Source organism: Hyla sarda, chromosome 3, assembly GCF_029499605.1.
Source record: "Hyla sarda isolate aHylSar1 chromosome 3, aHylSar1.hap1, whole genome shotgun sequence".
NCBI classification, from domain to species: domain Eukaryota; kingdom Metazoa; phylum Chordata; class Amphibia; order Anura; family Hylidae; genus Hyla; species Hyla sarda.
The window spans coordinates 20,866,344-20,880,651 of record NC_079191.1 but is presented as its reverse complement, the minus strand read 5'-3'; the positions used below and the strand labels follow the sequence as shown (position 1 = coordinate 20,880,651).

General features: G+C 44.8%; 1 protein-coding gene across 2 annotated transcripts in view; it reads left to right on the top strand.

The window, feature by feature from the left end:
* Positions 1 to 13,693, top strand: part of LOC130361182 (embryonic protein UVS.2-like) — a 78,680-nt gene extending 64,987 nt beyond the window's left edge. For both annotated transcript variants that reach the window (XM_056563852.1, XM_056563851.1), the window contains 4 exons: positions 10,553 to 10,778; positions 11,336 to 11,454; positions 11,596 to 11,824; positions 13,536 to 13,693. In XM_056563852.1, coding sequence (XP_056419827.1) covers positions 10,553 to 10,778; positions 11,336 to 11,454; positions 11,596 to 11,824; positions 13,536 to 13,546 — 585 coding nt within the window. In that variant the 3' untranslated portion in view covers positions 13,547 to 13,693. The remainder of the gene's footprint in view (positions 1 to 10,552; positions 10,779 to 11,335; positions 11,455 to 11,595; positions 11,825 to 13,535) is intronic.
* Positions 13,694 to 14,308: the final 615 nt, after the last annotated feature.

Genomic DNA, 14,308 nt, shown 5'->3' with positions numbered 1-14,308 from the left:
TACCCCTCAAAGTATTCAAAATGGCATTCAGAAAGTGTGTTAACCCTTTAGGTGTTTCACAGGAATAGCAGCAAAGTGAAGGAGAAAATTCAAAATCTTCATTTTTTACACTCACATTTTCTTATAGACCCAGTTTTTGAATTTTTACAAGGGGTAAAAGGAGAATAGGCCAGCAAAATTTGTTACCCAATTTCTCTCGAGTAAAGAAATACCTCATATGTGCGGGCACAGTAGAGGGCTAAGAAGGGAAGGAGCGACAATGGGATTTTGGAGAGTGAATTTTGCTGAAATGGTTTTTGGGGGGCATGTCACATTAAGGAAGCCCCTATGGTGCCAATAGCAAAAAAAGCGCCCACATTGCATAATATTTTGGAAACTACACCCCTCATGGCATGCAACAAAGGGTTCAGTGAGCCTTAACACCCCACAGGTGTTTGATGACTATTCGGTAAAATAAGATATGTAAAAAAAAAAATTCTCACTAAAATAATTTTTCCCCCCCAAATTTACGATTTTTACAAGAGGTAATAGGAGAAAAAGCCCCCCAAAATTTGTAACCCCATTTCTTCTTAGTATGCAAATAACCCCATATGTGGACGTCAAATGCTCTGCTGGTGCACTACAATGCTCAGTAGAGTCACATTTGGCTTTTGAAATGAGAATTTTGCTGAAATGGTTTTTGGGGGGCATGTCACATTTAAGAAGCCCCTATGATGCCATAACAGCGTAATAAAAAAACACATGGCATACTATTTTGGAAAATACACCCCTCAAGGAACATTACAAGGGGTACAATAAGCCTTAACACCCCACAGGTGTTTGACGACTTTTCGTTAAAGTCAGATGTGTAATGAAAAAAAAGTTTTTTTCACAAAAATGTAGATTTTTCCCCAAATTTTACATTTTTACAAAGGTTAATAGGGGAAAATACCCCCCAAAATTTGTAACCCCATTTCTTCTGAGTATGTAAATACCCCGTGTGTGGAATGTCAAGTGCTCTGCTGGTGCACTACAATGCTCAGGAGAAAAGGAGCGCCATTGAGCTTTTGGAGAGAGAATTTGTTTGGAATGAAAGCCAGGGGCCATTCCAAAGCCCCCCGTGGTGCCAGAACAGTGGACGCCTACCCCCCCCCCCCCATGTGTGACCCCATTTTGGAAACTACACCCCTCACAGAATTTAATAAAGGGTGCAGTGAGCATTTACACCCCACTGGTGTTTGACAGATCTTTGGAACAGTAGGCTGTGCAAATGAAAAATTACATTTTTCAATTTCACAGACCACTGTTCAAAAAAACTTTCAGACACCTGTGGTGCGTAAATGCTCACTGTACCCCTTATTACATTACATGAGGGGTGTAGTTTCCAAAATGGGGTCACATGTGGGGGGGGGGTGCATTGTTCTGGCACCGTGGGGGCTTTGTAAACACATGTGGCCTTCAATTCCAGACAAATTTTCTCTCCAAAAGCCCAATGGCGCTCCTTCTCTTCTGAGCATTGTAGTTCGCCCGCAGAGCACTTTACATCCACATATGGGGTATGTTCTTACTCAGAAGAAATGGGGTTACAAATTTTGGGGGGCTTTTTTCCTATTTTCCTTTGTGAAAATGAAAAATCTAGGGTAACTTCAGCATTTTAGTTTAAAAAAAAATTATTTTTCATTTTCCCATCCAACTTTAACGAATATTCGTCAAACACCTGTGGGGTGTTAAAGCTCACTATACCCCTTGTTACGTTCCGTGAGGGGTGTAGTTTCCAATATGGGGGTCACACATGGGTATTTATTTTTTTGCGTTTATGTCAGAACCGTTGTAAAATCAGCCACCCCTGTGCAAAACACCAATTTAGGCCTCAAATATACATAGTGCACTCTAACTTGTGAGCCTTGTTGTGCGCCCGTAGAGCATTTTACGCCCACATATGGGGTATTTCTGTACTCAGGAGAAATTGCGTTACAAATTTTGAGGGTCCTTTTTTCCTTTTACCTGTTTGGAAAATGAAAAGTATGGGGCAACACCAGCATGTTAGTGTAATTTTTTTTTTTTTTACACTAACAGAATGTTGTAGACCCCAACATTTCCTTTTCATAAGGGGTAAAAGGAGAAAAAGCCCCCAAAATTTGTAATGCAATTGCTCCCGAATATGGAAATACCCCCTATGTGTCCCTAAACTGTTTCCTTGAAATACGATAGGGCTCCGAAGTGAGAGAGCGCCATGCACATTGGAGGACTAAATTAGGGAATGCAGAGGAGTGGACATAGGGTTAATCTACGCCAGTGATTCCCAAACAGGGTTCCTCCAGCTGTTGCTAAACTCCCAGCATGCCTGGACAGTCAGTGGCTGTCCGTAAATGCTGGGAGTTGTTGTTTTGCAACAGCTGGAGGCTCCGTTTTGTAAACACTGCTGTACGATAAGTTTTTCGTTTTTATTGGGGAGGGAAGTGTAAGGGGGTGTATATGTAATGTTTTAACCTTTATTTTGTGTTAGTGTAGTGTAGTGTTTTTAGGGTACATTCACACGAGCGGGTTTATGGTGAGTTTCCCGCTAGGAGTTTGCGCTGTGGCGGAAAATTTGCCTCAGCTCAAATTGAAGCAGGAAACTCAGTGGAAACCTCCAGCTGCACATGCACTGTGCATGCTGGGAGTTGTAATTTTGCAACAGCTGGAGGCACACTGGTTGGAAACCCTTCAGTTAGATTCTGTTACCTAACTCAGTATTTTCTAACCAGTGTGCCTCCAGCTGTTGCAAAACTACAACTCCCAGCAAGTATTGATCGCCGAAAGGCATGCTGGGAGATGTAGTTATGCAATAGCTGGAGGTACACAACTACAACTCCCAGCATGGCAAGACAGCTGTTTGCTGTTCGTGCATGCTGGGAGTTGTAGTTTTGCAAGATTTAGAAGGCCACAATTTAGAGACCAGTGCACAGTGATCTCCAAACTGTGGCCCTCCAGATGTTGCAAAACTACAAATCCCAGCATTCCCAGACAGAAAACTGTGTGCTCCGGGGGATTGCAGCACCAGGAAGCTGCATCTCACCGCCACCCGATCTGCTATCGGTCTGTCGCTTCTGACCAACCAATAGCATGCATAGGAGGGGTGGCACCCCTGCCACCTCAATCCTATCCCTTCAGGGGGATCGGGGTGTCTTGGGCACCCCCACCCCCCCTTATTTTCCAGGTCACCGGGTCACCAGAGACCCGGAATCGCTGCAGATCGCAGGTCTGAATTGTTGAATGTTTTCAGCAGGCATCCCGGTCCGGTCCCCACCTGGTACCCAGTGCGCGGCAGGGACCAGAATTCCCTTGGGCGTACAGGTACGCCCTGGGTCCTTAAGTACCAAGGAGCCAGGGCGTACCCATATGCCCTGGGTCCGTAAGGGATTAAAGGGGAACTCCAGTGGAAACAAGTAGAAAACAGCACAAACAACTGGTGCCTGAAAGTTTAACAGATTTGGAAGTTACGTCTGTTAAAAAATCTTGATCCTTCCAGTACTTATCAGCTGCTGTATAAAACAGAGAAATTTGTGAATTTCTTTTCTGTCTGACAACAGTGCTCTCTGCTGACACCTCTGTCCGTGTCAGGAACTGTCCAAATTAGAATAATATCCCCATAGCAAACCTCTCCTGTTCTGGACAGCTCCTGACACGGACAGAGGTGCCAGCAGAGAGCACTGTGGTCAGACTGGAAAGAACTTCGCTAATTTTTCTGCAGTATATCTGTAGTGTGCAGCAGCTGATAAGTATGGTAAGGGTTAAAAAATTTAAATAGAAGTGATTTACAAATCTGTTTAACTTTCTTGCACCAGTTGATTTGAAAAAAAAATTCCACTGGAGTTCCCCTTTAATAAAACATACCATTTCTATATTGACACCAGCTGGTGATCAGTGCAGGGTGAAGCTCTAAAAACCCCACCCTTCAGCTGTTACCTCTATAGGAAACACATTAGTGACAGTATAGTATTATGGTCATTTATATAAAACATGGACAGGCCAGTTTGGCAAATCTGGCAGATTGGTATCCTAATATGGGTTCAGAAGTGCCCTGATAGCCCTGTGTAATTCCTATGCAGCGTATGTACAGGAGCAGGGAATCCTGCCAAAGGCAGAAATACTTACTGTACAGTACACACAGCGCTGGGCCTGAATGTAAGGGAGTAGAAGCCATGATGCATATAGCAGCGCTGCTTACCTCTGGGCTGCTCAGGGTACAGGGGTAGGAAGGAAACAAACCTGAAACAAATCACAAAAAGTCCTAAAATAAATGTTGTACACTTCGCCCAGAATTCAAATCATACCTAGTAAACTCATTCATCTTTATTGGAGACAATTGAAATTGACTGAAACTATACCCAACAGTCACCTGACACAGATGGAACAATTTAAAGGGGTACTCCTCCGGTGGAAAACTTTTTTTTTTTTAAATCAACTGGTGCCAGAAAGTTAAACAGATTTGTAAATTACAAAACAAAGAGAAGGAAAATATGTCCGCACTCACCATGCCATGAACAACGAATATGCTTTATTGAAGTCTTCAGAATTCCATATAAAAGCAGTATCAAAAACACCCGGGGGCAGGGAGGGGGAGCTGCTCCAGGCAAGGAGACTAGGAGCGGCTGTTTTGTTCCTGACAGCGGCTCCTAGTCTCCTTGCCTGGAGCAGCTCCCCCTCCCTGCCCCCGGGTGTTTTTGATACTGCTTATATATGGAATTCTGAAGACTTCAATAAAGCATATTCGTTGTTCATGGCATGGTGAGTGCGGACATATTTTCCTTCTCTTCGTTTTGTATATTCAGGACTGCTACCTGTTTATGTCCAGCACCATATCCAGCCATACACCCGTGAGCTTGATTAAGATGTCTGCATAGTGGTTGTCTAGCAGTGCCCACCCACCTCTTTTCATATAGATTTATAAATTACTTCTATTAAAAAATCTTAATCATTCTAGTACTTATTAGCTGCTGAATACTACAGAGCAGATTATTTTCTTTTTGGAACACAGAGCTCTCTGCTGACATCATGACCACAGTGCTCTCTGCTGACACCTCTGTCCATTTTAAGAACTGTCCAGAGTAGGAGAAAATCCCTATAGCAAACATATGCTGCTCTGGACAGTCCCTAAAATGGACAGAGCTGTCAGCAGAGAGCACTGTGGTCATGATGTCAGCAGAGAGCTCTGTGTTCCAAAAAAGAAAATAATTTCCTATGTAGTATTCAGCAGCTAATAAGTACTAGAAGGATTAAGATTTTTTTATAGAACTAATTTACAAATCTGTTTAACCTCTTAAGGACCAGGCACGCATGAGTACGTCCCTGTGCCCTGGGTCTTAAGGACCAGGCACGTACTCATACGTCCATGGGAATTTCGCATCCCGCTGAGGGCCGGGTGGGTTGCCAAACCGGACGCCTGCTGAAATCGTTCAGAAGGCGTCCGAGGCAAACGCCGAGGGGGGTCCCGGGACCCCCACATGTCGGCGATCGTGAGGGCGATCTACGGTGATTCTGGTCATTCGGGTCAGTGGTGACCCGATGACCCGGAACTAGATGGTGATCGGCGGTGTACGGTACACCGCCAATCGCCTGCCGTTGCCTGGGAGAGGTGACAATACTGTCACCTCCCCAGCAACGCTACTATTGGCTGTCGATCATCTGGCCAATAGTAGCGCAGCAGAGGAGGGGTTAACGGTCCCTTCCCGCTGCTGCACCCGCTCTCTGTGTTCAGTCAGCAGGTACAGCAGTGAGGAGAAGACCGTCGATCGCCCCTCGGAGCTCCGGAGCCCCCTCACCAGCTTTAGAATAGAGAGAGCGGATTGCAGGGACAGGTAGGAGTTAATAAAGTTAAAAAGTTTAAAAAAAAGTTTAAAAAAAAGTCCCCCCCCGACCCCCTAATAGGTCCCCAAGGGTCCTATTAGGGTCTGATCCCTGACCCCGGGTCCTATTAGGGGTCCAGGGAGCTGCGTGTGCCACCCCTTTTTTGGGGGGGCCGCAGCTTTTTCTATTACTGAAGTACACATTTTAAAAGCACCAAGCACCACACACTACATACTTCCCCCCCCCCCCCCCCCCACAAACACCCCCTCCACTGCCCTCCCCCCCGCCACCGTAGAAAAAAGGCGATGGCCTGCCGGGCATTTTCGGCAGCGGAGGCTTGCGCTTTTTTAGCCTCCGACTCCGAATCTGCCAATGAGGACGAGGAAGATCCTACATTTTTGTCTTCTTCCTCGCCCTCCTCATCATCTAGTAGTGATAATAAGTCCCCTGTACGGCGGCGGAGACGCCGCCAGGCGAGGCCACGCACCCCCCATGAGAGTGACCCAGTGGCAGACACTAGTACGAGTGGCAATGCCGCTCGTAATAGGAGTCCGGCCCCCCAGGCAAGTGCACCGGAGCCCCCTTCCGATGACCCTGTCTGGAGCCCCCCAGAGGGTTTTCAGTCACGGATTCCTGAGTTTGTTGGCGACTCAGGAATCCGGATTGACACGGCTGGATTCACTGATCTGGACTTTTTAAAGTTTTTTTTTCAGTGACAGCCTGGTCAATCACATGGTTGAGCAAACGAACTTATATGCCCAGCAGTTCATTGCCCACCACCCCGATTCGCTTTTGGCCAGGCCCAATGAATGGTATGCCATTGATGCAGCGGAAATGAGGACATTTTGGGGCCTCACGCTGCATATGGGCCTGGACAAAAAAAACAAGTGCTTCTCATTACTGGAGCGGGGACATCCTCTATCTGACCCCGCTTTACAGTATGGCGATGACACGGAGGCAGTTCGAGGCCATTCGGAAATGCCTGCATTATGCAGATAATGCGGCATGTCCGCCCCGAGGTGATCCCGCCCAAGACCGGCATTACAAAGTGAGGCCGGTCATCGATCACTTTGGGGCCAAATTTTTGGAGGCCTACGTACCCCTCAGGGACCTCTCGGTAGATGAGTCTCTCATCAGTTTTAAGGGGAGACTCATCTTCCGCCAGTATATTACCTCGAAGCGGGCGCAGTATGGCGTGAAGCTCTATAAACTCTGCGAGAGTACCTCCGGGTACACTTGCAGGTTTAGAGTATATGAAGGACAAGATTCCCGTATTGAACCCCCAGAATGTCCCCCCACTCTGGGTGTTAGCGGGAAACTCGTTTGGGACCTTATGTACCCATTGCTGGATAAGGGTTTCCACGTATACGTGGATAACTTGTACCAGCATCCCTCTGTTCACATCCCTTTCCGCCAGATCCACGTCCGCTTGTGGGACCATGCAGAAGAACCAGAGAGGCCTCCCTCTAAATTTGGTCCAGACGCCTATCCCCAAGGGTGAGTCCCGTGCCATGACCCATGATAACCTGTTGTTGGTGAAGTATAAGGATAAAAGGGATGTCCTTATGCTGACCACTATTCATGGGAACGGCAGCACCCCTGTCCCTGTGCGAGGTACCGTGGGACCGGTCCTCAAGCCCGATTGTATTCTGCACTACAATCGGTATATGGGGGGAGTTGATCTCTCAGATCAAGTCCTTAAGCCATATAACGCCATGGTAAGGGTGCGTGCCCACTTGGCGTATACGCAGCGTATTTCACGCTGCGCAAAATTTACGTCAGCAGCGGCAAATACGCTGGGTATTCCTTGCTCACTATACACACAGGGCTTTCCGGCAGCAGCCCTATGTGTGCAGTGAGTTTTAGAGGCGGGGTCGTGTGCCGGCATGACTGTGACACGCGGCTCCGCCTCCAAAACTCACTGCACACATAGAGCTGCCGCCGGAATGCCCTGTGTGTATAGTGAGCATGGAATACACAGCGTATTTCCCGCTGCTGCCGTAAATTTTGCGCAGCGTGAAATACGCTGTGTATACGCCAGGTGGGAACGCACCCTAAAAAAAAGTTGCAGTCTACTTGGTACAGGTTGTCATGTACAACGCTTTTGTACTATCCCAGTACGCTGGCAACACAGGGACATTCCTCCAGTACCAAGAAGAAGTCCTAAGGTTCCTGATCTTTGGCAACTGGGAAAGAGCAGGCCGGACTTCCCAAGGGTCTGGAGTTATAGGCGCAGGATCGTCCCCGGCCAGCACTTTCCAGGTGTGATCCCCCCCCTCCCCCCACTGGAAAGAAGGGACGAACCCAGAAAAAAAGCAGAGTGTGTTTCAGGAAGGGGATGCGCAAGGACACCACATATCAATGCGACACTTGCACAGATAATCCGGGCCTCTGCATAGGCTGCTTCAGGGAGTATCACACTTCCATGGAGCCCTAAATTTTCCCTTTTCAGTTTAATTTTCCATAATGTGACCAATGTACCAAGTCCAGAGTACATTCCAAATTGTTAACCTCTTAAAACCACTAAATTGCCCCAAAAAAATACAGAAAAAAAAAAAAAAACTGATAAGACCTCTGGGGGTGTTTTTTCAAAAATGGGTCATAGGTCACTGAGTCACTATCATCGGGGATTTTTTATGTTGCCTCAAATGCGCAGCGCTCTCTCTCCACCTGAGCGGGTGCACATTTGAGGACAGGTTAGGGACGGCCACACACATCACATTCCCAGAATGATGATTCAGAGCATAGGGTTTGGGGCAGGCATATTTTTTTTAGTTTTGGCTATGCTCTGGGTCATCATTCTGGGAATATATCCTTTTTTATTATAATTTATAATTTTCTGGCCCGCTGTACCCCATTTTACGGGCCTCTGTACCCCACCTGTCTACCCCAGTTACGGCCCGTTGTCCCCCACAGTGTTTCCCTATTTAAGGGCTCAGTGCTCCCCCCATTAACGCTCCTTGAGGGGGGTCCCACATCCTGGCTGCTATAATAAGCTCAAGGCCCCTGACTGACCTCCTACTCCAAGACCTGGTGTGAAAATGTTTTTTTTTTTTTTTGCTGTTCTGGCACCATAGGGGCTTCCTAAATGCGACATGCCCCCCGAGCAAAATTTGCTCTCAAAAAGCCAAATATGACTCCTTCTCTTCTGAGCATTGTAGTGCGCCTGTAGTGCACTTCAGGTCAACTTATGGGGTACCTCCATACCTCCAGAAGAGATGGGGTTACAATTTTTTTTTTGGGGGGGGGGGTATGTTCTGCTATTAACCCTTGCAAAAATGTGAAATTTGGGGGGGAAACACACATTTTAGTGAAATAAAAATTTTTTTTTTACATATGCAAAAGTCGTGAAACCCCTGTGGGGCATTAAGGCTCACTTTATTCCTTGTTACGTTCCTCAAGGGGTCTAGTTTCCAAAATGATATGCCATGTGTTTTTTTTTTTTTGCTGTTCTGGCACCATAGGAGCTTCCTAAATTCGACATGCCCCCCGAGCAAAAGCCAAATATGACTCCTTCTCTTCTGAGCATTGTAGTTCGCCCGTAATGCACTTCAGGTCAACTTATGGGGTACCTCCATACTCAGAAGAGATGGGGTTACAAATTTTGGGAGGTATTTTCTGCTATTAACCCTTGCAAAAATGTGAAATTTGGGGGGAAACACCCATTTTTGTGAAAATTTTTTTTTTTATATATGCAAAAGTCGTGAAACACCTGTGGGGTATTAAGGTTCACTTTATTCCTTGTTACGTTCCTCAAGGGATCTAGTTTCCAAAATGGTATGCCATGTGTTTTTCTTCTGTTCTGGCACCATAGGGGCTTCCTAAATGCAACATGCCCCCCAAAAACCATTTCAGAAAAACGTACTCTCCAAAATCCCCTTGTCGCTCATTCGCTTCTGAGCCCTCTACTGCGCCCGCCGAACACTTTAAATAGACATATGAGGTATGTGCTTACTCGAGAGAAATTGGGCTACAGAAACAAGTATAAATTTTCTCCTTTTACCCCTTGTAAAAATTCAAAAATTGGGTCTACAAGAACATGCAAGTGTAAAAAATGAAGATTGTGAATTTTCTCCTTCACTTTGCTGCTATTCCTGTGAAACACCTAAAGGGTTAAAATGCTGACTGAATGTCATTTTGAATACTTTGGGGGGTGCAGTTTTTATAATGGGGTCATTTATGGGGTATTTCTAATATGAAGATCCTTCAAATCTTGTCAATTTTATGATGCAAATATAAAGTAGACATATTGGAAATGTGAATAAAAAAAATTGTTTTTGGAATATCCATTTTCCTTACAAGCAGAGAGCTTCAAAGTTAGAAAAATGCAAAATTTTAAATTTTTTCATCAAATTTTGTGATTTTTCACCAAGAAAGGATGCAAGTTACCACAAAAATTTACCACCATGTCAAAGTAGAATATGTCACGATAAAACTTTCTCGGAATCAGAATGATAAGTAAAAGCATTCCAGAGTTATTAATGTTTAAAGTGACAGTGGTCAGATGTTCAAAAAACGCTCTGGTCCTAAGGTGTAAAATGGCCTGGTCCTTAAGGGGTTAACTTTCTGGCACCAGTTGATTAAAAAAAAAAAAAAAGTTTTCCACTGGAGTACCCCTTTAAAGACATTTAAAGCCAAGCCAGGATTCTCTAGACTCTACAGACCACCCTGTGATGTTTTCGTGCTTGCTCTATATGGGTTACTGATCCTCTAGATGCCAACTATTTCTTTACCTCCATCCCAGGTTCTCCTGCAGATCAGTGGCCTCAATATCCCGTCATCTCCGAACTGTAGTAATTCCTACATTAAAGTCTATGATGGAGTCAGTCAGTCCTCACCTGTCCTGCTGGACAAGACATGTGGAAATGTATCAGTCCCACCGCTGGTATCATCTGAAAGCTTCATGCTGATAGAGATTGTGAACAATCAATCATTGGCTCCAAGCACCTTTACAGCTTCCTATGAAACAGGTAATTCTACTGCTAGTCAAAAATATCCAGCTTTGTCCCTCATTTTGTTGGTCCCTCATCCTTAAAGGGGTACTCCACTGCCCTAGCGTTCAAAACATTTTGTTCCGAACGCTGGGTGCGGAGCTGCGGGAGTTGTTACATCACGACCACGCTCCTTGTGACATCACGCCACGCTCCCTCAATGCAAGTCTATGGGAGGGGGCGTGGCGCGCCACGCCCCCTCCTATAGACTTGCATTGAGGGGGCGTGGCGTGACATCATGAGGGGACGTGGTCATGACGTCATGACGCCCGCACCCAGCGTTGGGAACAAAATGTTCTGAACGCTTGGGCAGTGGAGTACCCCTTTAATCTGTGGAATAGCTTTGCAACAAGTGTTTCATTCCTCGGCAGTTCTGCTCCAGGGGAATGAAGACATTATATTTCAGTGCTAATTCAAGCCAATGGGATTGTCTCTCCCTTGAGTCCCCCAAAAACTTGGTTTACTAAACCGAAAAACTTCTTTTTATATTTATTATAAATCTAGCACAAATGTCTAAACAAGTTCTCTTCGCCTAGTGAGATACGGAGAAACCTATGTGACGGATACCGGAGTGGTGACATCTCCAGGATTTTCCAGTTTTTATCCCAGTTTTTTGGATGTTGTCTATAGTATCATAGCCCCCATAGGAAAAAAGGTAAGATGTGAGATGAAACCTGCCATGACATGATACCGAACCTAACCCACAATATCAATCTTCAGCATAAAGCCCAATATTTATGGCATCATTTCCAAAATTCTCCGAATCCAGCTCACCAGACCTATGTTTCTCTTTCAGGTGTCCCTAAGCATCTATTTCTTTATGACAAAACCTTCACCGACCTGTTCCATAGACTATTTGATTGTTAATGATGGACCATCGAACTCTTCCGCCATCTTGGGAACTTACTGTGGATTTTTGGACGACCTACCTCCCCCACTGGTGTCTACTGGGAATGTGATGCTTCTCCAGTTCCACAGTGGGAATAGTACTGGTTATAATGGATTTTATGCTGAATATGAGTTCGGTAAGTGAGGATCTATAATAATAGGTGTAAAATCTTGACATTTAGGTCCAGATTTATCAAACTATCTGAGACAAAACCTGTAAATATTTGCCTACATCGACCAATCACAGCTCAGCTTTCATATATTAATAAACTCTGGATAAATTAAAGCTGAGCTGTGATTGGTTTCTATGTGTATATCACAACAGTTCTCAGCCAGATTGATAAATCTGGGCCCTATTGTTTGGCTAAAAGCTGATCTCAAGTCCCTATTCTATACCTGGCCACTTCAGATGGGGACGTCCAAAAATGTAGTTTTCTAAATAAATCCACCAACAAACACAGGTCAACATAATGGTAAAACTGTTGCAGCATGGGACTGACAATGTTTTATTTACTCTAAAAGAGTCCAAAATTGGAGTTTAAATTTCAAATAGTACAAAGCATCAAATCCCCTTCTTCTTTTTAAACCACTATGGACCATGGGTCAGAAAAAAAGATAAGATACTATTGCTAAATATCACACAGGGTCATTGCAAAGTACTGTGTGCATTAAAAAAAATTCAACTTGTCATGCAAAAAACACAAACCCTCGGTCTAAAGATACGCCACCTATCAAAGTTTGTCAACCAAGCAAAATGTATTGGAGTGCGTCGTAAAGGCCTGTCTACAGTCAACAAGCTCTCACAAAGAGGTACACTACCTAAAAGTAGCCTCTGAATGCCTTTTTTTATAGGACAGCAGGGGAAACAGTTTTATACCCTCTTGTGGCAAGACCCAATGTCAGACCCCACCTGTTATTATTTACACGTCTGCCTGAGAAATGACTGTTGCAGAGTTTTGCAGTGATCTGACATTTCTATCTGAGTGCATTTTTTTTTTGGTCAAGGAGTGTATGTATACAGCTACCTGTGAAGCCAATGGAGGCAATATACTGTATATACACATGCAGCAAGTCCTCCATAGCGGTAGCTGCTTGTATCCATCTGCTAGAAGTTCAGGAGATCTCAACTATTTTTGGAGACTCCTGAACAATGCAGTAGAGTAGGGGGATATGCTTAAATGGTTATTCCGGGATTTTTTTTTTTATTTGACTATGCTACAGGGGCTGTAAAGTTAGTGTAGTTCATAATATAGTGTCTGTACCTGTGTGTGACGGTTTTCTCACAATTCTTATGTGATTTTCACTCCATATTTATTTTTAACAGCATACAAAATGACTGTTGTCTCAGATTTTTCCCAGCTTGCAATGCGGCCAAGACCTGACATAACTAATCAGCTGATGACAGGGAGCCTGTCGGCTTCAATGGGTGGAGGGATCATTTGGTGGGAGAGAGATCAATCTGCAACTAATGCAACAGCTGTAGGCACCCTGATTGAAAACCACAGGTCTTTTGAATGGATGCAGCTAATTTATGTTTCAATGGGTGGGGTGGCTGATGTGTGGGAGGGAGGAAAATGGAATTATGGGATTTGTAGGCAAAGAAGAAAACTCAAACAGGAAATACCAGTTCACAAAAAGCTAGCCACAGTGTTATGGTAATCTCACAACATAGCCATTTAGCTCCAAGACAAGCGCAGATCCTTCCTAAGCATGTCCATTACCTGTCTGCCAGGTACATACTAAAATCACCTTATGGTGGAGAACCCCTTTAAACCTCCATATGGGTAAAAACACACAATGTGGTTGCGCATATTTCTGAAATCGTTCCTTTCTTTCATTTACTTGCAGTGACAAGCTGAATGACGCAACTGATAGAGAAGCCAACAGTCTCTGCGAAACCAAGACAGGAAACGTTTTGGCAAAGACAAAGAATGTTTTAGTTTTTTTTTGTAAGAAAATGTATTTATATAAATAAATTTTCTTGCAAAATAAATAATATTTTTATTAACAAGAACCTTTATTCTCAGATTTCCCACACCAGCCTCATCTTGCTTCCTTTTCTCTCTTACACTTGTTGCACTAAGGATAAAAACACACAAAGCGGTTGGGTTGCGTTGAGGTTGCATTACGGTTGGACATATGCAGTAAGTACTTCTGACGTGCTCCTATAAACCTGCATTTAATTAATCGTTTACAGCTTTAGCAATTAAACTTTTATTCCTACAAAGCAAAAACTGGAAAGTATTTAAAAAAACGAAGGTTAATAGCAGCATTTCATGTACTTACTGTATATGGCCACCTGCAACACAACCGCATTACAATATACAGGGCCGCCGTCAGGGGGGTACTACAGTAAGGAGCCTGGGGGCCTGCAATTGTACACTACACTCACTGATTGACTGACTACGTAGAGTCAGTCAATCAGTCACACACACAGATCGCTGTTAAAATGCAGCAGCGCGCCGCTGCCGCACAAACTTCCGGGGCCGGCGGCCGCAGCCTCTTTTTAATCTGCAGTGGCCGGCGGGAGGTACTACTTACTCACGCCCGCTGCAAATTGATACAGCATGCCAGCCCTGCCCCTCACACACAGCAGCGCTGTGGCGGAACCGAGGAGAGTT